Below are 24,360 nucleotides of genomic sequence, written 5' to 3'. Positions count from 1 at the left end.
TAATCTCTCCTTCTTTTGCCCCTCTTTGTCTCTACAGATTAGTTTACAGTTTCTAGAATTTTATATAAATGGAATCATACAGTATGTAATTTTTAAATCTCACTTTCATCTAGCAAAACAAACTATATATCATTACTTTTTTTTTTTTTTTGAGACAGAGTCTTACTCTGTCATTCAGGCTGGAGTGCAGCGGTCCAATCTCGGCTCACTGCAGTCTCCACCTCCTGGGTTCAAGTGATTCTTCTGCCTCAGCCTCCTGAGTTGCTGGGACCACAGGTGCCCACTATCACACCTGGCTAATTTTTAGTAGAGATGGGGTTTCACCATGTTGGCAAGGCTGGACTCGAACTCCTGACCTCAGGTGATCAACTCTCCTCTGCCTCCCAAAGTGCTGGGATTATAGGCCTGAGCATCTAGCCCTTCATTACTTTTTCATTTGACGTAATTTATATACAATAAAATTAACCTATTAAAAGTAACTTTTCACAAAGTTATGCACTTATCACTGCAATCAATTCTTATCACCCTAAAAAGAAACTTCATACCCATTAGCAGTCACTCCTTATTTTTCTCCAACCCTTCATACCTAGGCAGCTGCCAGTTTACTTTCTCTATGGATTTTCCTACTCTGATTATTTCATATAAGTGGAATCATACCATAGGTGACCTTTTGTGTCTGGCTTTTTCACTTAGCTTATTTTCAAGATCTATCCATGTTGTAGCATATATCAGAACTTTATTCCTTTTTGTGGCTAAATAATACTCCATTATATGGTTATACTGCCTTTTGTTTATCCATTTATTACTTGATGGATATTTCTACTTTTTACACTATTATTAAATAATGTTGCTGTGAACATTCATGTACAGATTTTTGTGGGGACATATTTTTTAATTGTCTTCTGAATGCACCTTGGAGAATACCTCCGTTTGAACTTCTTTCTCCTTGCACTTTTATGTTAAATTTTCTCATACTTGTACTTCCACTATTTGCAATCTCATGCTCATTGAAAATAGAGAGTAACATTGAGATAGCCATTAAGGGGAATAGAAACTAATATAGATAGATTTGAAAGTTTCTCTGAAAGTGATTCTCTGAGATACAATGGTTAGGTCTTGTAGGAATGTTCATTAAGAATCAGAGTCCATATCAAAAGTACGTAATGATTAGAATCTTTATAAGCTATAACCAAAAGGAAAAAATGAAACCTGGAATAAAACTTCTTTAATATAGTTCATCATCCAGGAGAGAAAAAATTGTTCCTGACATGTATGGAAGGAAACAGACAAAAATGGATATGAAAATGATTCCTGTCCTTTTGACATTTTAAAGTATTCTTATATTGATTTTTGGAGGCTCCAGCATTCTTTACAACTATTTTACTATGCTGGATTGACCTGATCAATATCTGATTTATCAAGCTTATTTAGGAGTGGGCAGATCTAATTAACATTACTGCACCATCATTATTGAAATAGTGACTTATTTCAGAACTCGGATGCTAATTTGATCTATAATAAGTTATCCATTTACACAGCTGTGTTTTATTAACCATTTTACCTACTTCATTTTATTTTAAAATATACACATATTTTAAGAATAGAGAGGTCAGAAATTACATAAATTAGAACTACTTAGTTATAACATTTGAATTTTATACCCGTTTAATCTTCTGAATGTCTTGCCTATCTTGTTGGAGGGTCTTCTGATGTTAAGCTCATATTGACTACATGTTGTTTGTATGAAAGACGGCCACCTTTTTGTTTTTTCATAGCAGATGGCTTTGTGTTTCAGGTTTCAGCACATTCATTTTAATGATTACAAGTTTACTTTAATGATCACAAAAATAGTGTGAGTTTAAGTCATTGTTCATCAGTGATGACAGTCTTGGTGATTTACCTCCCATCTATTAAGCTTAAATATTAATATTCTTCTGCTGTTTCCTTAGAACCCCTCAATGGAATGAATTGCAGCCACCATTTAACGCAAACCACCCTCTGCTCCTCGCTGCAGATGCAGTACAGTATTATCAGTTCCTGCTTGCTGGCTGTAAGTAGTACAGATTTTTTTTTTCCTTTCGTATGGTCTATTCAGATTTCAATCTTAAAATGCTAGCTTTTAAAGCAAACATTACCACTGGTCCGTAGGCCATAGGCCTTCAATAATTAGTCTGAGGCAAATAAGATATTTAATATGAGTATAAGCCATAAGCTTTAGTATACATTATATCTCTGACTGCTTATACTCTGTACCTATGAAATATATTCCTGTAATATAATAGTTAAGTTGATAGGTAATATCTGGAGGGCTCAAAAATTAAAACAAACACAAAAGCAACTACGTGAAAATACTAGGATATAATAAAAAGTTTCATAAAGCTTGGAATCTGTTTCTAATATGAAAATTTTAAAAAGCCAAACTTAGCACGGTGAAAAGTGCAACTGTGAAAATTATGCCAGCAGGCTTTTCTTTTGGTCAAATTTTACTTGCAGTAATGAGGTAAAGATTCCAACTCTATTTGTTTGTTTGCTTACTTTTATGTTTAAGCATTAACATTTGTAGAGACTGAACCAAGTTCATTGACCTAGATATGGCCTTTTTATATGGAAAGCATTTAAAAGCAATTTAATATTTATTATCCTGTTTGTGTTTATAGAATTAAAAATTGTTTACAACTCTAATTCAGTTTTGTTGAGTAGACTGAATCCTTAATTTAATTTGATGGCTCTGAGCATTTCATGTTTTAAAGAAAATTCTTAAAAATCAACATTGACATGTTTTTAATGGAGCTTTGTTGTATTTAACGTATTTTCTTGCCCGGTGTATTAGAAAGCATGAATTAAAATCGTTGTCAAATGATTTTATTTTTATCTTTATAATGTGTTATATATTGTACTGGAAACAAATATTTTATAGACTTTGCTTTCAAGTTGTGAAACTCCATAACTGTAATCAATGGTTGACTGTCTTGCTCTCTTATATAGTTGTTGAACTCTCTCTTCTTCTAATTCATTTTTTTGAGTGCCTACTATGTGTGAGGCAGCTGTGATTTAAATGTGATTAGTATATCGCTTCTGTCCTCAATGAATTCACTAATTCAGAAGACAGATGTTTAATAAAAAAGTAAAATAAAATGGGGTAGGTGTATCAGTGGAGGGTTATAAATTGAACTGTGGGAGCAGTGACGTGTATTGCCTAAGGCATCACTGAAGGATAATATGTCAGTGGTTTTCAGATTGATTCCAGAAGCAGTGCATATAGAAGTTGTTAGTTTCTAGATTTTTTAAGCATATATTTAACTGTCATATGAACTGGAAAAATACATGATGTGAATATGATATGAAATAAGAATCATGAGTATATTTTTCATTACTTCTCAAGGAGCAAAACTAACTGTTGAATTAAGCATAGTTGACTCTTTCGGAATTAATATTGGGTTTTGTTTTGTTATTTTGATACCTATTAAGTCTGTTTAATAGATATACAATAACAAGTCTGAAATATTTACAAAAAATATTGGGGAAAAGATATAGCTCTATCTGTCTCTTAATTGTTTTTTATTCCAGTGATGGACCTTATTGACATTATACTATGGTTGATTTTAGCTGCCCTAAACACCTTTTCTAATTCTCAGAATGACAGAAATCCCCAGGTGCATAATTTAAGAACCACCACGGTTGGCAGTAGTAAGCCATCACATGTTTTCAAGCATAGGAATGACACCATCAGAATTGCATTTTAGAAAGATCATTCTCGCAGCATTGCAGCAGGAAGTTCAGAGGAAGGGAATGGAAGCTAGGTGATCCTAGAGCAAGATGAGACCCTTAAATCAATGCTGTATTATAGAGCAGACAGAACAGACCTGTGAGATGTTGAAGAGTTGGCATAGAAAAGAATTAGAGGTTGGGCACCGTGGCTCATGCCTATAATCCTAGCACTTTGGGAGGTTGAGGCAGGCAGATTGCCTGAGCTCAGGAGTCAGAGACCAGCCTGGGCAACATGGTGAAACCTCGCACACACACAAAAAATCAGCCCAGTGTGGTGGCGTGCACCTGTAGTCCCAGCTACTCAGGAGGCTGAGGCACGAGAGTTGCTTGAACCTGGGAGGTGAAGCTTGCAGTGAGCCAAGATGGTGCCCCTGCACTCCCAGCCTGGGCGACAAAGTGAAACTCTATCTCAAAAAAAAGACAATTTGAAACTAAGTAGTCACTAATTATTCTGTGGTTTCTAATGTAGAATCAGCAGATTCTTGAATAATGTCATTTTGTTTAACGTCAATTCTTTATAAAGCTGATTAGAAAAAATAATCACTCCTGCCTGGGGCCATTGCCTGTTCTGGAGTTTTCACGTTTTCCCCATGTCTTCATGGGTTTTGAGTGAGTGCACAGGTTTTCTCCTTGATACCAAAGGTATGCATGTTAGGTTGATTGGCATGGCTAAATTGTGTCTCAGGCTGAGTGAGTATGGGCATGCGTATGTGAGAGTCCCCTGCAGTCAGATGGTGTCCTGTCTAGGGTTGGGTCCTGCCTTGTACCCTGAGCTTCCAGGATATGCGATCTGTCCACCCATAACTCTGAATGGGTGAATACAAGTTATTGTAAAATAAAAATTCTTAAAATATATGGTAAATCACACAAATGCACAACAATATTAAAATTTTCACTTTGCAAACATTTATTCCTTGATTTAACTAACCAGCACTTCAAGCTCCACTACTCAGTGATTCACTACAAAATGAGTAAATACTTGTATTGTTTTGATTAATCTTTATTAAATGTATATATAGCTCACATTTATTTTGATGTTTAATATAAAAGCATCTGTGGTCTTTATTCAGAAGTTTACTGATTTTTTTTTTTACCAGAACACAGTATGCCATAGGACCTTAACTCTTGTTTACATCAATTAGCCAATGGTAAAATTGGTTTTGTAATACTTCATTTTACTTAAAGTCAGTTTGCATGATGTTATCAATGATGTTAAATGAGGACTTATTGTATAATGCATTCCATTTTAGACCTTTTGAGTTCCAGAGGGACTAATAATTGGGATAAAGTTGAAAGGACCTGGGTTCTAGTTCTAAATCCAGCAATAACTTGATAAATGTAGATGTCAGTTATTATACTTGCTCTTATACAGATGTTATGATGATCAGTGACGTGATCATCATAAAGTCCTTTTTAAAACTGTAAAATAGTTTATACATTTAAGTGTTATTATAAGCTTTTGTTTCTTATCTCAGAAGAATATATTTTCAAATGATAGACTTCTGGGACTTTTAGTACAATTTATAAAACCCTTTTTGTATTCAGCATTAACAATGGAATGCCTGGCCCAGGCATGGTGGCTCATGCCTGTAATCCCGGTACTTTGGGAGGCCAAGGTGGGAGAATTGTTTGAGGCCAGAAGTTCAAGACCATCCTGGGCAACATAGAGAGACCCTGTCTCTATCAAAAAAATTTAAAAATTAGCTGAGCATGATGATATGCACCTGTAGTTCCAGTTGCTCAGCAGGCTGACGTAGGAGGATCACTTGAGCCCAGGAATTTGAGGTTTCTGTGAGCTGTGATAACACCACTGCACTCTAGCCTGGGTGACAGAGCAAGATCCTGTCTCTTAAGTAAAAAAGAAAGGAATATCTATTCTGTCTATGTGATTCTGATCGTAGTGTCAGATAAAAAAAGTATCTTAGATAGTCATCATAGTACTTCTTTACAGTGAGAGTGAAAATACAGATGGACTTGATTTTAACGTCAAGTTTTTGGCTGGGCGTGGTGGCTCACATCTGTAATTCCAGCATTTTGGGAGGTCCAGGTGGGTGGATCACAAGGTCAGGAGTTTGAGACCAGCCTGACCAATATGGTGAAACCTTGTCTCTACTAAAAATGCAAAAATTAGCTGGGCCTGTGGCATGTGCCTGTAATCCCAGCTACTCAGGAGGCTGAGGCAAGAGGATCTCTTGAACCCTGGAGGAGGAGGTTACAGTGAGCCGAGATCACATCACTGCACTCCAGCGTGAGCAACAGAGCGAAACTCTGTCTTAAATAATAATAATAATAATAAGTCAAGTTTTTTTACATAAAGAATAACATATCTGATTGAGAATGCTGGGCATGCTGGTAGCAATTAAATATGCAAAACATGGACATTTGGGTCAGAGGAGTAAAGGCTTGAAATACAATTGATAAAAGCAACACTAGGCTAGGTGTGGTGGCTCACGGCTGTAATCCCAGTACTTTGCGAGGCCAAGGCGGGTGGATTTTTTGAGGCCAGGAGTTCAAGAGCAGCCTGGCCAACCTGACGAAACCCTGTCTCTACTAAAAATACAAAAATTAGCCAGGTTTGGTGGTATACACCTGTGATTCCAGCTACTGAGGAGGCTGAGGCAGGAGAATCACTTGAACCTGGAAGACAGAGGTTCAGTGAGCCAAGGTGACCCTACTGCACACCCGCCTGGGTAACAGAGTGAGTGAGATTTCATCTCAAAAAAAAAAATATATATATATATATATATGCAATACTGGTGCCACTTTTAAGAGAATACCTTTACCTACCCATCTGTTGCACCCTTTCTGCAAGGTAGAGCTATTAAGGCTCTACTCTCTCACTTTCTCCCAAATTTCCCTTACTCAAGCCATTTGGAAAGATACTACACCTCTTAAAACACAAGTGTATCCTACCTGGTGCCAGAAAGTTTTTGGTTTTCCTTAGCCATGTTGGAAATTACCTCATATTTCCCAACTTGAAGACTTTAATAAATGTTATTTTCAAATATAGTGATTTCTTGGCGTCATGGGAAATTGGTTCCAGAACCTCCCTCAGATACCAAAATCCATAGATGCTCAAGTCCCTGATGATGTATTATTTGCATGTGACCCACAGACATCCTCCTGTTTGCTTTAAGTTATCTTTAGATTACTTATAATACCTAATACAGTGTAAGTGCTACATAAATAGTTGTTATACTGTATTGTTTGGGAATGATGACAAGAAAAAATTGTACATATGTTCAGTACAGACACAACCATCTTTTTCTTTGATGGAATATTTTCAACCTGTGGTTGGTTGAACCAATAGATGTGGAACCAGGGATATGGAAGGCTAACTGTATAACTTTTTAGTAGCACTCTAATACACACTTCACAAATGTTGCAAGCATTTTTTTTTTTTTTTTTTTTTTTTGGTATTTGGATCTGCGGATCAAATGAAGCAGACCCGTACAAACTCCAGGAATTATAATAATAGTAGACAAAGAATGATTTAAATGGAAATGGGAAAGAGACTTTGTCTCAGCGATAAGAGAGCAGGCGAGCAGGATGTTTAGCAGGGAATCTCCACTCCTCTTCCAGCCCGGTAATCATAATAAATACACTGCTAGTTGATAAACAAAGTTCTGTGTATGTGGCAAAAACAAAGTTCTGTATATGTGGCAAAAAGGGTGGCTTGTAGTAGAAGGAAAGGGGAATCAGCCCCAAACACTAAACACCTCTTATGTAACCTTAACATCAAGTACGTGAAATCTCAAAATTCTGTATTCTTAAATTGTAGTAACATTTCCTACCTATATTAATTGAGTGGAATGACCAGAATTAATCAGTTTTTACTTTTATTGAGGAATTTTGCTGTATCACAAATTGATACCCCAAATTGAGGAATTTTGGTTTATTATAAATTAGATCATAGTGCAGTGCTCTGTACAGAGACCTCTGTAGAGGCGCAGATGATTTCTCTGTTGTTAGGTGGAACCATATGAAATTGGTATTTTTAATAAGTTTTTTAAAAGTCTGAAATTTCAGCAGTTTTGTAGATTAACTTATATATGTGAACTAAATATATAGATGGTAATCTAATCTTTCTATTTAACTCAGTAAAGGTAACAGTCAAGAATATATAATGCAAAAGATGTTTTGTCTTGGTCAACGGAATGTTGGGCATAGTTTATAAAAAGATGACAGCAGAGGACATTAGTGATATCTGTGTTAGCACTTTATTTACTCCCTATAAAATAAAAATTACATACTATATTGCCTTCTAACATAGGCATTATATTTCAGGGTACTTCTTTGCCAAAAATGAAGCTGAATCATATAACATATCAGTAAATTCCAGCCAGCTTTGAATATGATCCCAAAGTAGACAATAACTTTTTCTTCAGTCTGCTGTAGAGCTTCCAATTTGTAAATTAAAAACAGAGCTTACCAAGTTGACTTAGGAAAGCCTTAATTAAAGGAAAAATAATGTTTCCTCCTTTTCTTTCAGGTAATTTAGCAGCAACAGTATTTTTTCTTTTTCTTTCTTTCTTTTTTTTTTTTTTTTTTTTTTGAGACAGAGTCTTGCTTGGTTGCCCAGACTGGAGTGCAGTGGCACGGTCTTGGCTCACTGCAACCTCCGCCTCCTGGGTTCAAGTGATTCTCTTGCCTTAGCCTCCCAAATAGCTAGGATTACAGGCATGCACCACCACGCCTGGCTAATTTTTTGTAATTTTAGTAGAGATGGGCTTTCACTGTGTTAGCCAGGATGGTCTCAATCTCCTGACCTCGTGATTCGCCTGCCTTGGCCTCCCAAAGTGCTGGGATTACAGGTGTCAGCCACCACGCCTAGCTCTCAGTAACAATATTTTTAAGTTGTGGACATTAACAAGCTTTGTGGAAGAGTGGGTTTCAGAGTTTGGACTTCTTTCCAGATCAGTCTGTGAATATGTGAGAAGTTGCTCTGTAAGCCTACTGAGTTTTATTTGTAATAGAAATATACATTCATTCAACAAAAATATAGCTTTCATCTACAACAGAAAGGTGACTGGGATCCATAGTACTTCCCTGTGTATTATTGGGAGTTTACTTGGTTTCTTCTAACTTTAAAAGGAATTTGAGAAAGATGGAGAGAATATTTTATATATTTCAATTTGATTTCAAATTTTGGAGAGATAACAGTGTTCTCTTAGTTTCATTGACTATTTCTTGAGGTTCCAGTTGAGTAGTAGCTTCACAACAAGATGGAATAACAGGGGTCAGATTTATTTTTCTGCATATAACAACAACAGAAACAAAAATCATATATGAAACAACTGTTTTCAAGTCATCTGACATCAGGGAATGAAAGATTGTGATCCCTGAGAGATGGGAAACAAATGAGACAATCCCTGCACTTGCCTCAGTTTGTTGTTTTTGGAGTTTCTAGGCTGTGTCACTGTGAGAGAGAAAGCAAGTGGAACCCAGAGGACTCCCTGAGTTGAGGATACAGAGCTGAGAGAGTCCAGTAAGACCAAAGAAGAGTGGGTATCGGCAAATTACCATGTGCTTGTTGTAAATAAAGCTTTATTGGATCATAGCCACACACATTTCATTTATATCATATAAACACAGAGTTGAGTAATAGTAACTGAGACCATATGACCCACAAAGCCAAAAATATTTACTGTTTTCAAACCCTGACCTAGAATTTGTTGGATAGGGTATCAGGGGAGATCTTCATGGAGAAAAAATGCTGAAGACTGACAAGGGTCCTTTTCCAGTATTCAAGAGAATACTGGTAGCTGTGAGGAAACTGTCAACAGCCTAGGAAACAACCAACTAAGTGTCTCAGAGGGCACAATGGTGGCACAGAGTCAGGACCAGTGACGCTAAAACAGTTATTATGACTATATTCCATATGTTCAAAATCTTTTTTTTTGAGACGGAGTTTCGCTCTTGTTACCCAGGCTGGAGTGCAATGGCGCGATCTCGGCTCACCGCAACCTCCGCCTTCTGGGTTCAGGCAATTCTCCTGCCTCAGCCTCCTGAGTAGCTGGGATTACAGGCACGTGCCACCATGCCCAGCTAATTTTTTGTATTTTTAGTAGAGACGGGGTTTCACCATGTTGACCAGGATGGTCTCGATCTCTTGACCTCGTGATCCACCCGCCTCGGCCTCCCAAAGTGCTGGGATTACAGGCGTGAGCCACCGTGCCCAGCCCTCAATATCTTAAATAGATATAAAAATATAATAAATAGATACTTAGACATAAATATAAAAAAAGTCTAGATGTGAAAACCATAATGTGTGAGGACAAAGCTTCATTGCATAAAATTGAAGATTATAAATTGCAGAAAAATAATCCCAGAGCTTTGGGAGGCCAAAGTGGAAGGATTGCTTGAGGCCAGGAATTCAGTACCAGCCCTGTCTCTACAGAAAAAATTTGAAAAATTAGCCGGGTGTGGTGATGCATGCCTGTAATCCCAACTACTCAGGAGGCTGAGGCAGGAACATTGCTGGAGCCCAGGAGGTCAAGGCTGTAATGACACGTGATTCTGTCAGTGCACTCCAGGCTAGGCAACAGAGCAAGACCCTGCATCAGAAAAAAATTAAATTAGGCTGGGTGCAGCGGTTCACACCTGTATTCTCAGCGCTTTGAGAGGCCGAGGCAGGCAGATTACTTGAGGTTGGGAGTTTGAGGCCAGCCTGACCAACACGGAGAAACCCTGTCTCTACTAAAAATACAAAATTAGCTGGGTGTGGTCGTGCATGCTACTTGGGAGGCTGAGGCAGAAGAATTGCTTGAACCTGGGAGGCGGAGGTTATGGTGAGCTGAAATTGTGCCATTGCACTCCAGCCTGGGCAACAAGAGCAAAAGTCTGTGTTTTAAAAAATTAATTAATTAAATAAATAAATTGCAGAAAAAAAGAGTAGCGAACTTGAAGATAGTGCCAGATAAAGTATCTAAAATGAAACATAGAAAGAAAATAATTTTGAAAGAGTATCACTGAACTGTGGGAAAATAGATAATAGTAATCAGAGTTTCTGAAGAAGGAGTGGTGGGACAGAAATAATAGCAAAACATTTCCAAATTGGATATAACTATAAAACTGCAGATAGAACAAGGTCAGTAAACCTAAAGAAAGGCATACCAAACTGTATTATTTTTACTTATTTTTTGAGTCAGAGTTTTACTCTTGTTGTCCAGGCAGGAGTACAATGAATGGTCTGATGTCAGCTCACAGCAACCTCTGTCTCCTGGGTTCAAGTTATCCTCTTGCCTCAGCCTCCCAAGTAGCTGGGATTACAGGCATGCGCCACCACAGCCAGCTAATTTTGTATTTTTAGTAGAGACAGGGTTTTCCATGTTGGTTGGGCTGGTCTTAAACTCCTGATCTCGGGTGATACACCTGCCTTGGCCTCCCAAAATGTTGGGATTACAGGTGTCAACCACCATGCCCAGCCCCAGAGTATCTTACTATGAATTTGCTCAAAATCATTGACAAAGAGAAAAAAGTCTTAAAAGCAGCCAGAGGAAAAGACATGTTATACACCAAGGAGCAAAGGTAAGCAGATTTTTTTTTAAGTATGGAAAGAAAATAACCGTCAACCTAGAATTCTGCCCTGCCTTTGACCCCTAAATCTCTGAAGATGGCAGAATTTTAAAAATTTCAGATATATGAAAGCTTAAAGAATTTATCAGCTGTAGACAGCTTCATATGAAATGTTAAAGGGAGTCTTTAAAAGAGAAGAAAATGACATCAGCGCAAAAGGAATTAAGAGCACTGAGAATTGGGAGAAAACATAGGTAAAAGGGTGAGATATTTTTCTAATTTGTAAAAATGTAAATGATTAAAATTTAAAATATAGTTGACTTGTTTTAAAATATTGACTGTTAACAGAAAAAAAGGCACATTGTTCTTAATGTATGTGTGTGTGTGTGTGTATGTGTATGTGTGTATATATGTTTGTATATGTATGTGTGTACACAGTAGCATAAACTCCAGGGTGGTGGGAAATGAAACTATACTATCATTAGATTTTTGTAATATATGTGAGTTTGTTAATATTACTTGAAGGTAAACTGTGATAAGTTAAAGATGTACATAATGGACTCAAAAGCAACTACTAAAATAACAAAAACAAAATGTTGTATTTAATATGTCAACAAAGGAAATAAGATGGAAACAAGCAAGAGGGTGTAATTCTAACTGTATCAATACTCATTAGTTATAAATGGTCAAACATTCTAATAAAAAATGAGATTGTCAAATCAGATTTAAAACGTAAGTTCTAGCTATATGCTACTTATAAAAACTTTAAACTTGGAATTGCTACCTTAATATTAGACTAGGTAGGACACTTCACCCAACCACAGAATACACACTCTTTTCAAGTACACAGGAAACATTGACCAATATAGGGAATCTTCTTGGCTCTAAAACAAGTCTCAATACGTTTAAAAGGTTTTAAGTCATACAAAGTATATTCTCTGACCATAAAGGAGTTAAGTAAGAAATGAATTACAGAAATAGCCTTGGAAAGTGCACAAATATTTGGAAACTAACACAATTTTAAACAGTTTGTGATTCAGAGAATAAATCTAAAGGGAAATAAATTATTTTTAACTGAATGACATTGAGATCAGAATATATCCATATCTTTGGATATATTCTTTAAAAAACTACTCAGTTTTTTAAAAAAGTAGATCTAGCTATTACTAGTTGGCACACGTTTGATGACCCTCAAGAAAATTATTCTGAGTGAAAAAAGCCCATCTCCAAAGTTTCCACATTGCATGATTTCATTTATGTAACATTCTCAAGATGACAAAATAAAGATCGATAATAGAATAGTGGTGACCAGGGCTTAGGGATGGGGTGGGAGAGAAGCAGGTGAATGTGCCTGTATAGAATTATTACAAGGTAGATGTTTGTGATGATAGAACAGTTCTGTATCTTGATTGTAGTGGAGGTTATACCAATTTATACATGTGATAAAATTGAATAGCCCCTCCCCACATAAAATGAGTGTAAAACTGTATATATAAATTTCATTATATCTGAATAAAGTCTCTGGATTGTATCAATGGTGATTTTCTGATTTTGCAACTGAGCAGTGGGTACACAGAGCGTCACTGTACTGTTTTGCAACTTTTTGTCAATCACTAATTTCAAAATAAAAACTTTTTTCTTTTTAATGGTGACAGGGTCTCACTCTGTCACTCAGACTGGAGTGTAGTATCTCAATCATGGTTCACTGTGCCCTCCAGCTCCTGCACTTAAGTGATCTTCCTGCCTCAGCCTCCTGGATACCTGGAACTACAGGCTTGCACCATCATGCCTGGCTAATTCAGAATAAAAAGTTTAAAGAAAAACAGGAAAATTTATGGAATGGCCCTAAATCCATACTCAGGGGGAAAATTATAGGGCTAAATGTTTATATTATAAAGGGAAAAGATCTGAAATCAGTGACCTCAGCTTCTACATTAAGAAACTGGACAAAGCAGAGCAAATTAAAGCAAAACAGAAAATAGAGGAAAAAAGGAAACAATAAAATCAGAGTGTGAATCAGTGAAACAGAAAACAAAAACAATAAAGAAAAAGCCGTGAAACTATGCTGTGCCTTCTGCTTGGGGTTAATGGGATTCTTGGATGTGTAGATTTATAGTTTTCATAAAATTTGGAAATTTTTTTCTTTTTAGACAGAATTTCACTCTCTTGCCCAGGCTGGAGTGCAGTGGCACGATCTTGGCTTACTGCAACCTCCAGTTCCTGGGTTCTAGTGATTTTCCTGCCTCAGCCTCCCAAGGAGCTGGGACTACAGGTGCGCACCACCACGCCCAGCTAATTTTTGTACTTTTAGTAGTGACAGGGTTTCACCATGTTAGCCAGGATGGTCTTAATCTCCTGACCTTGTGATCCACCCACCTCGGCCTCCCAAAGTACTGGGATTACAGGCGTGAGCCACTGTGCCCAGTCCAAAATTTGGAAATTTTTATGCAGTTATATCTTCACATATTTTTTTCTTTCACCCTCTTTGTCATTTTCCCTCTTTTGGACTCCAGTTTTTTTTATGTTGACCACTTGCTACTTTCCCAGCTCACTGATACTTGGTTAAGATTTTCTCATTCTTAATTTCCTCTCTGTTTGATTGTATATAGTTTTTAATTCTGTATCTGAAAGTATATTAATTTTTTTTCTTTATGTTAATTTCATTCCATGTATTTTACGTTTCAGATACCATATTTTAATCTCTTGAAGTTCCATTTGAATCTTCTTTATATCTTTTATTTCCTCTTCCGTAACTAGATGTTTGAACGTATGGAATCTTATGGAACTATAGACAACTCGACATGTTAGAAGGCAGCAGATGAGAGTGAAAGCAAGTAATTAGAAGGAAAAGCAACTAGTGCAGAATTTTATGTGATGGAAGTCATAAAACAATGCTTTGGGAATTAGGAAAGAGGATCATGAGTTGAATTAATCATTCTAAAAAGTCTTACTGGAACCTGACCTTAAATAGTAGTGTTTTTTGACAAAATCTTAGTTTTTATTGTACTGAAGATAACTAAGTCTGTTGTGAGTTTCTCTCTTTTTCTTTTTTTCTGAGACAAGGTTTCTCTCCCATTCCCCAGGCTGGACGTGCAGTGGCACACTCTTGGCTCACTACAACCTCCACCTCTCAGGTCAAGTGATCCTCCTGCCTCAGCCTCCCAAGTAGCTTGGACTCCAGGGGTGTGCCACCATGCCTGAATAATTTTTTTATTTTTAGTAGAGACAGGGTTTCACCATATTGGTAGGCTGGTCTTGAACGCCAGACCTCAAGTGATCTGCCTGCCTAGGCTTCCCAAAGTGATGGGATTATAGGCATGAGCCACCATGCCTGTCCTGTTTTGAGTTTCTTTTGAATAGCTAGGCTATTAATTTATATGCTTTAAAAAATATGATTGTTTTACTAATCTCTTAGACTTCACTTACATTTTTATTTTGGCATTTACATACAGTAAAGTAGACAGGATTTAAAAGTAGTGTCGAGCTTTAGTAGAGAAGTACTAAAATCAGAAGTCAGCAACATGATTAAAGTTAAATTCTAGGGATCTTGATTCCCAACCATATGTACTGCTGGCATATAAACCACAACATTGAAACTAGAAAAGAGCCAATATTTTTCATTCTAATATAAAGTCATGCATTTGGATTTAGAATGAAGTCATTTAAAAATATTTTATTATCCTATTGTTTCGTTAGTTTTGCAGTCCAGTGGTGATACGTTTTGTGCATGTTGCTGTTACCAACTCCACCCCCTGCTGCTTATAAAAAGGACAATGATACAAAAAGTTAAAGAAATTATTGGTGTTTTCTACCATGGATAATGTCAGTGTCCTGGAAAAACAATTAAATATGCAGCAGTTTTTTTTATGAGCTGCTCCCTTTCAAGTGTCACATTAGATTTAACCTAACATCCTGGATTGCATTGCTGTTGTGGTATGTGTACTGTACATGGTGGAGGTACTCAACAATATTTCCTTGCATTGTCCATAATAAATATTTGCCCAGGACTGGATAGGGGTAGAAGGGGAAGAAAGAAATGTTTTTCTCTTGTAGAGGAAGCTTGTAATGTAGGGCTTATTTAAAGAGTATTTATAGTCCATTGTTGTCCATAGGGTGTGTCATACTGCTCTATCCAGGTTTGAAAATCTGGGATAGTTAAAGTTTTACTTATTTATACTTAGACTTCTCGGTTGACATATATCCTTCCACAGAGAAATGATTTCATTGAAACAGTGATTTTCTTTAAGAAACTAAATATTTGAGGCATTCAGACCCTGAATTTACCCACATATATGTTTTATAACTTGGGGAACATTATGAAATTAAAGTTTCTTTTTCAATGAAAAGATATCAAGTAGTTAAATGAAAGTACCATCAACAGTCTGCAAATATTATAAATGATGAACTGAAAGTTTCTAATAGATTTCCCTTTTGCCTTTGTGTTCATTGGTTGCATACTTCTTCATGTCTTCGCATAGATCTTCAGACTTATGGAATAGAGTTCGTTGAGTTCTTCTGTCATTGCTGGCCTTGAGATGTTTCAATGTTGAAAGTTCTTTCCATTATAACCTAGTTATCCATACCCTATTCTGAAGTGAATCTTGGCATTTTCTATCATTTGCTTTAATATTTACCAGTTGGGAAAAAAAAATGTAGATGTCATACCACCATTCCTGTTCTAATTCTTCTTTTGGGCAGGGGGAGACAGGGTCTTACTCTGTTGCCCCCAGGCTGGAGTGCAGTGGCATGATTACAGATAACTGCAGCCTCTACCTCCCAGGCTCAGGCCATTCTCTTGCCTCAGACTCCTAAGTAGCTGGGACTACACCAGCATGCCTGGCTAAATTTTGTATTTTTTTGTAGAGATGAGGTTTCGCCATGTTGCCCAGGCTGGTCTCAAACTCTTGGGCTCAAGACCCACCTTGACTTCCCAAAGTGCTAGGACTACAGGCATGAGCCACCACACCAAGCCCCGTCATAATTGTTCTTTTTTTTTTTCAGATGGAGTGTCACTCTGTTGACAGGCTGGAGTGCAGTGGTGCGATCTTGGCTCACTGCAACCTCTGACTTCCTGGTTCAAGTGATTCTCCTGCCCCAGCCTCCTGAGTAGCTGGGATTACAGGCACATGCCACCACGGCCACCTAAATTTTTGTGTTTTCAGTAGTTGGAGTTTCATCATGTTGGTAGGATGGTCTTAATCTCCTGACCTCATGATCTGCATGGCCCACTTTGGCCTCCCAAAGTGCTGGTACTATAGGCGTGAGCCACCACACCTGGCCCTGTCATAAGTGTTCTTAATATCAAAGTGAAACAAAAGGAATGTCTCTATAAAGGGCTGCTTTTTACTTTTTAATGACTTTATTTTACAAAATTCTATGCGATGGTGGTATCTCAGTGTTCCTTCAGATTGTTATATGACTTGCTATTTTTCAGATACTGTTGAGAGTAAGCATTTTTTCCATTGAAGCTAGTCATATTTATTGTATTGGATTGAAAGATTTGACTGGGCTAGGACACTGATTCTGATAGATTAAAGAAAAAGCATCTATCTACTGGTCATAAAGCCTGTAGGCTATCAAAACTCTGCTCCTGATGTCATTTATGCTATCTCACCTAAAGAATCTTAAGTTTAAGATTCTTTCATGCAGATGCTGATATTCCTGAATATGTGTTTTGATGATTGCATAGTGGGAATAGGGGATGCAGCATTTGAATATATGTTTTCCCTTTTCTCCAAAAAATGAGGAGCTAAAATAGAATGGTTTGTCTCTGCTTACCTGCTGTAATATAATGGGTTGATATTGGCAGGAGCTTGTGGGTTGATGTGGCATCACTTCCATCACTACGGCTAATTGCTAATAAATGACTGGTTGGGAACTTAGGAGTAATGCTACAACTGCCTGCTGTGTTAGTGGTAACAGGAATTCTGGCGCCGTTTCAGGATCACTATTTGTATTTGTCTCCCAGAGTTGGAATACAGTCGTTTCTCTCAGTTTAAGCCTTCTCTATAGAATTTCTGTCAATTGTTTGACTCCATTAAGTGTGCAGAGGAAATAAAAACGTGAATGACCAATCCACCAGGGGCTATGGATAGACCCTTTCTTTGTCCATGCTCAGAACACTGCATTAGGTCTCATTATCCATTTATAATAAGTGACCTCTGCCCCCTGGGTCACTGAAAAATATTCACTGTGCTTTACTGACACATAGGGCACCTTTCTCAGCAGACATATAAAACAATGGGACGTCTGGTAGTCTGGAAGACTAGTATACATTGCAGGTTTTTAAATAAATACACAGCCTTGTGCCAAATTTCTCTTCTAATTTTTTTTCTCTGCTCTTAACATGGTTTATAAATGGGCCAAGGGGATCCTAATGTCTGGAAAATAAATGTATTCCTTATATCTTTTCTTTCTTATTCTTCTAGTTTTAAAAAGATTGCCATGTTTTTCCATTGTATTTTCTAGAAATGATTTTCCCTGATTTTGCATTTCCTTATAGAGTACTATAGAAAGCCTTGGATATAGTGAATGGAGAGAGTTATCATCTTTGGAAAGTGTTTGCCAAATCTGCTCAGGATGGCTCTGGAGGTTATCTGTGACATGCTCAAAACCTGTCTTCTTCTAGCCCTCTGTTCTACCCAAACTGGTAGTGACCAACCTGGAAAAGGACTGGACCCTTCTTTGGTCACTGTAGTCCACATTTCTTCTATGGTATAAATTGTGGACCACCTGCCAGAATGCTCTGCCTATCTACTGGTTCTGTCTCCAGCTTCTAAGATGGAAAGTAAGAAAACCATCATGTCCAGAGCTTTACATAGTGTCAGCCGAAGGGCAGCCTTCCACGAGTTGGAGTCTTGACCACCAGTAACTAACTGTGTGGCGTTAGTACAGTGCCTATGTTATATACTGATAGAAGTCAGTCATTTACTTGAAATATATTGGGACAAGAAAAATAAAAGACTGAGAAACACTTATTTTGCAAGTCATATGAACAACGTTAAGAGTGCAAATTAAAAATTTAACTTATATGTTATTTTAATTAAAGTATTTAAAATACATTTATGAAGTATAAAAATTATTTTATAACGTACTTTTTAAGGTTTAAGATGCAGGCTTTGCCTTAACAAAGCCATATTCCTCTTAGAACTTACCGATGTTGTATTTATTGTTACATATACTGGCTTGTTTATTAAAAATACATGAGATACACAGAAATTTGAAGAAACTCAGTTTATTATAATAAATCAGCTGCCACCCTGTCCAGGGGACCCAGGGGTTTTATTATAACAAAATGGTCTTCCTGTTAAGTGAGGTACTACTGCCTGCTCTCAGATACTGGAATACCGAGGTGTTATCTCCATAAGAATGACCATTGCATCCATGCACAGGTTTTCTCTCCAAACGAGTCATGGAAAACCTCATAGTTGTTAGAACTCTCTCTATAACAAGAATTAATATATTAACTGGATTATAGCATTCTTTGACAAATTGCTTACTAAATACATCAAAATTGATTGGATCGTCTTTATTTGAATTGACAAATGGCTGCATTAGGAGAAGGAGGGAAATCCATTAATTATAGCTGCTCTCGACCATAGGAAATGTAATCGTATAAATATAGATTTTGCTAAAACAAAAATGTCTTCTTTATGGTAGTATTGTTTATATGCATAATCTATGTCTCTTTGCCATTAATAGAAGGCCTGTGCTTACCTACCATCTTTTAAATAATAAAAAATTAATTTCTGTGGTGTTAAAAAAAGGTGTGTTCTACTCTCTCCTGATTACATAGTCATTTTTAAATATTCCAGAAAATATCAGCAAAACTCTGTAGCTCCGCCTTTCTACTCAATTTTCAATTGCACCTCTATTTGTCCATCTTGTGCTTCTATGTTCATATGATTTCCCAGATAACCTTACAGATTTGTGACTGTTCCAGTGTAACAGGGCCTTTACTCAGGAAACAGGAAATCCAGACACTGATGGTTTTGACTTCCTTCACATTGTTACCTTGATGAATCGTTGCCTTCTACACCTCAGTTTTCTCATCTTGATAGTTTAAGGGTATAAAAATCTTTTTCAACTTTAAGATTTGAGGAGGTGCCTGCCCTAAAATCTCATAACTTGTTTTGAAACTCATGAAAATTAAGACCCAAGACATGTTAAAAGAGAAGGAAACAAGCAGCTAGGACACCGGAAGTCAGGGTCTTTGTCTTATTACTATTTTTTTTCCCACATTTTACGTAGTGATAGAATTTTCTAATAGTTTGAAAATAATTCCTGATTATAAAATAGTAGAAGCAAAGCAGCCTGTGCTATTCTTTATGGAAAATGTGTGTTTCATAAACATTTTCAGGCAATCATTTTGAATTATTCTTTATTTCTAGGAATACCTAGAAATCCCTTCTTTCTTCAAATTAATGTATCCATGATTTTAGTTTTTCCTACATTTTAATACTTTGTTTTAAATTAGTTTTGTGTCTTTAGCGTAGCTACTTTTTTTTATTACAGCCTCTTTTAGCTGTTGATTATAAAGCTAACATATTTAATATTTTACTTCTTGAGTTCTGACTATTCCGTTTATCAAAAATTTTAATTTTGCTTTGATAGTATATAAGCTCTTATCATTACTGAGTTCCTCTTTCTTTGAAAGAAATTTTCTCTCTTGATTTTTCTTATTGAAGGTAACCAACCCAGTAACCAAGGCATAAGGGAGGTGGGTGAGTGCCAGAGATCGTCTCTCTGAAGTTTCAGTCTCTTCTTCATAGGACAGGAGACTTTTGTCCTGTCATAGGACAGGAGACTTTTGGCCATGCGATTTTGTGGAACTTGGAAGAGAGACCAGAAACACTGCATTGTCTTTGTTGCCTTTATACCATCAGGCTGTTGTCTTTTGTACAATGCTTTCTTTGTATTTTATGACTTCGTGGCAAACACCTGTAACCACCCTATCTGTTTGAAATCTGGTCAAAGCTGAGATTTGGGGATTTTGTGAGGATAGTGTTTTTTTTTTTTGTTTTGTTTTCTTGGTCACTTGGCTGACTTCTGTGCTCTTTTCTAGATGCTAGAACATCATCTGTGGTTGCATCATGTACATCTTTACCTATGAAACCAACAAACTAGTATTTTCTAAGATGAAATATTTTAATCAGAGGTGTTATAGACTATGTAAAGTAGCATTTTGATTGTTTCTGTCATTGCATGTGAAGCTTCCTTAAATGTCTGTAACCTCCTTATGTTGTGACTTCTGATTAAAGTAATTTTTCCCCGTTGTTTAGAATACATGGATGTTTATTATGATTATAGAAAAGATTATATTAAATTACACAGACATTGAATAGACAGACAACAGAGACTCTCAGACAATGATATAATTGATGTTTGGGGATGAAAATCTCTTACATGTTTTATATGATATATTTAATTTGAAATAATGAACCTAGGTAATGAAGTGATAAATTGAGGTGAGGCGATTTTGCTTAAGGTTAAGAATGTGGTGTTTAGAGTCTGCAGTCCTGAATTTGAACTGTCTCTGCTACTTGCTATCTGGATGACTTTATGTAGATAATCTCCCCAAACTTTTTTCTCCCTGTCTGTAAAATGGGAATTAATAATACCTACCCATTGATAGATGATAGATAATATGAGATAATTGATCCAAATGCCTTACCCAATAGCTTGGATAGAAAAAAGAAACTCACTAACAATAGCTGGTGGTTGTAAGTAGTTGTGTGAGAATGAATAACCTTCTCCTGTGAGGACTTTCTTGCCTCTAACAATTCCACCTACTTCATCACAGACACTACCAGGTGGCTCAGGTAAAGATACTTTGTTGTGAAGAGAAAGCATTTGTATTTTATCTCCTCTGATTTTCAGTGGTCATCTGGACAATTATGGCTCCAATATTGGATGCATTTTCGAAGCTATAGAAAGACATTTTACTGGCTGGGAGTGGTGGCTTATGCCTATAATCTCAGCATTTTGGGAGGCCAAGATGGGCAGATCACTTGAGTCCAGGAGTTCTAGACCAGCTTGGCCAATGTGGTGAAACCTTGTCTCTACTAAAAACACAAAAATTAGCTGGGTATGGTGGTGCGTGCCTGTAGTCCCAGCTACAGGCTGAGGCAGGAGAATCTCTTGACCCTGGGAGGTGGAGGTTGCAGTGAGCTGAGATCATGCCAGTGTACAGAGCAAGACTCTCTCCAAAAAAAAAAAAAAAATTTTTTTTTAAATTTTACTCAGCAGTTCTAATGTTTTAATGTAAATTAAAGTTTTTTTTTAGACCTACTTTCTTTGAGCATCTTTTTTCCTTTAGTAATTTATAGAGAGTGAGATCTTTCTTGGTGTCCTGTATTATCTTGAAAGGCTGTGCTCTGGAAGTTCTTTTTGACAGTTGCGTTTAGACTCTGAAGCTTTTCCCTAAAAAGGTTAGACTCTTAACACTAAAACTTCTGAAATCCTGGAAAAATATTTGCTTTTCTGAGATTATCATTGGAATCACTGTTCACTATTGCAATGATTGAGGAAAATTAGAGGAACTTTTATTTTTTATTCCATATTCTTTGAAGTTTACAATTAGTTCATGTAATATTAATAGTCCATTTTCAAAAAAAAAATATATATATATATAGGAAGGAAGAAAAAAATGACAAAGTAGGAGAGAGAGAGAGTGAAAATAAAGTAAAGAAGAAGAAAGAAAGAAGGGAGGGAAGGAGGAAAGAAATGCAGGGAAAAAGGACAACCTCACTTTGTTGCACAGTATGAAAATAAAATGGTATACAGCAATGAAAGTCAGCCAGACCCAAACTATAAACATGGATGACACATATAGTATTATGTGAAAAAAACCTGTTCTATAAAAGTATTACTATGATTTTTTAATTGCATTTTAGGTTTTGAGGTACAAGTGAGGAATGTGCAAGATTGTTGCATAGGTACACACATGGCAGTGTGATTTGCTGCCTTCCTCCCCATCACCTATATCTGGCATTTCTCCCCATGCTATCTCTCCCCAACTCCCCACCCCCTGCTGTCCCTCCACTATTTCACCCCAACAGACCCCAGTGTGTGATGCTACCCTCCCAGTGACCATGTGTTCTCATTGCTCAACACCCACCTATGAGTGAGAACATTTGGTGTTTGATTTTCTATTCTTGTGTCAGTTTGCTGAGAACGGTGGTTTCCAGGTTCATCCATGTCCCTACAAAGGACACGAACTCATCATTTTTGATGGCAGCATAGTATTCGATGGTGTATATGTGCCACATTTTCCTTGTCCAGTCTATCATTGATGGGCATTTTGGTTGGTTCCAGGTCTTTGCTATTGTAAACTGTGCTGTAGTGAACATTTGTGTGCATGTGTCCTTATAGTAGAACGATTTATAATCCTTTGGATATATACCCAGTAATGGGATTGCTGGGTCAAGTGAAATTTCTATTTCTAGGTCCTTGAGGAATCGCCACACTGTCTTCCACAATGGTTGAACTAATTTACACTCCCACCAACAGTGTAAAAGTGTTCCTATTTCTCCACATCCTCTCCAGCATCTGTTGTCTCCAGATTTTTTAATGATCGCCATTTTAACTAGCGTGAGGTGGTATCTCAAAGTAGTTTTGATTTGCATTTCTCTAATGACCAGTGATGATGAGCATTTTTTCATATGTTTGTTGGCCTCATGTATGTCTTCTTTTGTAAAGTGTCTGTTCATGTCCTTTGCCCACTTTTGACTGGGCTAGTTTGTTTTTTTCTGGTAAATCTGTTTGAGTTCTTTGTAGATTCTGGATATCAGCCCTTTGTCAGATGGGTAGACTGCAAAATTTTTTCCCATTCTGTTGGTTGCCGATTAATTGTCATGACTGTTTCTTTTGCTGTGCAGAAGTTCTGGAGTTTGATTAGGTCCCATTTGTCTATTTTGGCTTTTGTTGCCAGTGCTTTTGGTGTTTTGGTCATGAAGTCTTTGCCTACTCCTATGTCCTGAATGTTTTTGCCTAGATTTTCTTCTAGGGTTTTTATGGTGCCAGGTCTTATGTTTAAGTCTTTAATCCATATGGAGTTAATTTTAGTGTAAGGTGTCAGGAGGGGGTCCAGTTTCTGCTTTCTGCACATGGCTAGCCAGTTTTCCCAACACCATTTATTAAACAGGGACTCCTTTCCCCATTGCTTGTTTTTGTCAGGTTTGTCAAAGAGTGGATGGTTGTAGATGTGTGGTGTTGCCTCTGAGGCCTCTGTTCTGTTCCATTGGTGTATATCTGTTTTGGTACCAGCACCATGCTGTTTTGATTACTGTAGCCTTGTAGTATAGTTTGAAGTCTGGTAGTGTGATGCCTCCTGCTTTGTTTTTTTTTTTTGCTTAGAACTGACTTGGCTATATGGGCTCTCTTTTGGTTCCATATGAAGTTTAAGGTGGTTTTTTACAGTTCTGTGAAGAAGGTCATTGCTAGCTTGATGGGGATAGCATTGAATCTGTAAATTACTTTGGACAGTATGGTAATTTTCATGATTCTTCCTAACCATGAACATGGAATGTTTCTCCATCTGTTTGTGTCCTCTCTTATTTCGTTGAGCAGTGGTTTGTAGTTCTCCTTGAAGAGGTCCTTTACATCCTTTGTTAGTTGTATTCCCAGGTATTTTATTCTCTTTGTAGCAATTGTGAATGGCAGTTTGTTGTGGATGTGGCTCTCTTTAAGTCTGTTATTGGTGTATAGGAATGCTTGTGATTTTTGCACATTGATTTTATATCCTGAGACTTTGCTGACATTGCTTATCAGATTCAGGAGATTTTGGGCTGAGACGATGGGGTCTTCTAGATATACAATCATGTCGTCTGCAAATAGAGACAATTTGACTTCCTCCTTTCCTTTTCAAATACACTTTATTTCTTTTTCTTGCCTGATTGCTCTGGCTAGAACTTCCAATACTATATTGAATAGGAGTGGTGAGAGAGGGCACCCTTGTCTAGTGCCAGATTTCAAAGGGAATGCTTCCAGTTTTTGCCCATTCAGTATGATATTGGCTGTTGGTTTGTTGTAAATAGCTTTTATTATTTTGAGATACGTTCCTTCAATACCTAG

The 24,360-nt window shown here is 37.0% G+C and overlaps 1 protein-coding gene across 19 annotated transcripts in view; it reads left to right on the top strand.

The window, feature by feature from the left end:
* Window positions 1–24,360, top strand: part of BCAS3 (BCAS3 microtubule associated cell migration factor) — a 754,554-nt gene that overhangs the window by 398,442 nt on the left and 331,752 nt on the right. For all 19 annotated transcript variants that reach the window (XM_078373699.1, XM_078373700.1, XM_078373696.1 and 16 more), the window contains one exon: window positions 1,950–2,050. In XM_078373699.1, the coding sequence (XP_078229825.1) occupies window positions 1,950–2,050 (101 nt within the window). The remainder of the gene's footprint in view (window positions 1–1,949; window positions 2,051–24,360) is intronic.

This window comes from Callithrix jacchus, chromosome 5 (assembly GCF_049354715.1).
Source record: "Callithrix jacchus isolate 240 chromosome 5, calJac240_pri, whole genome shotgun sequence".
Taxonomy (NCBI): domain Eukaryota; kingdom Metazoa; phylum Chordata; class Mammalia; order Primates; family Cebidae; genus Callithrix; species Callithrix jacchus.
Note: the sequence above shows the minus strand (reverse complement) of the source record. Positions and strands in the feature narration are given on the sequence as shown.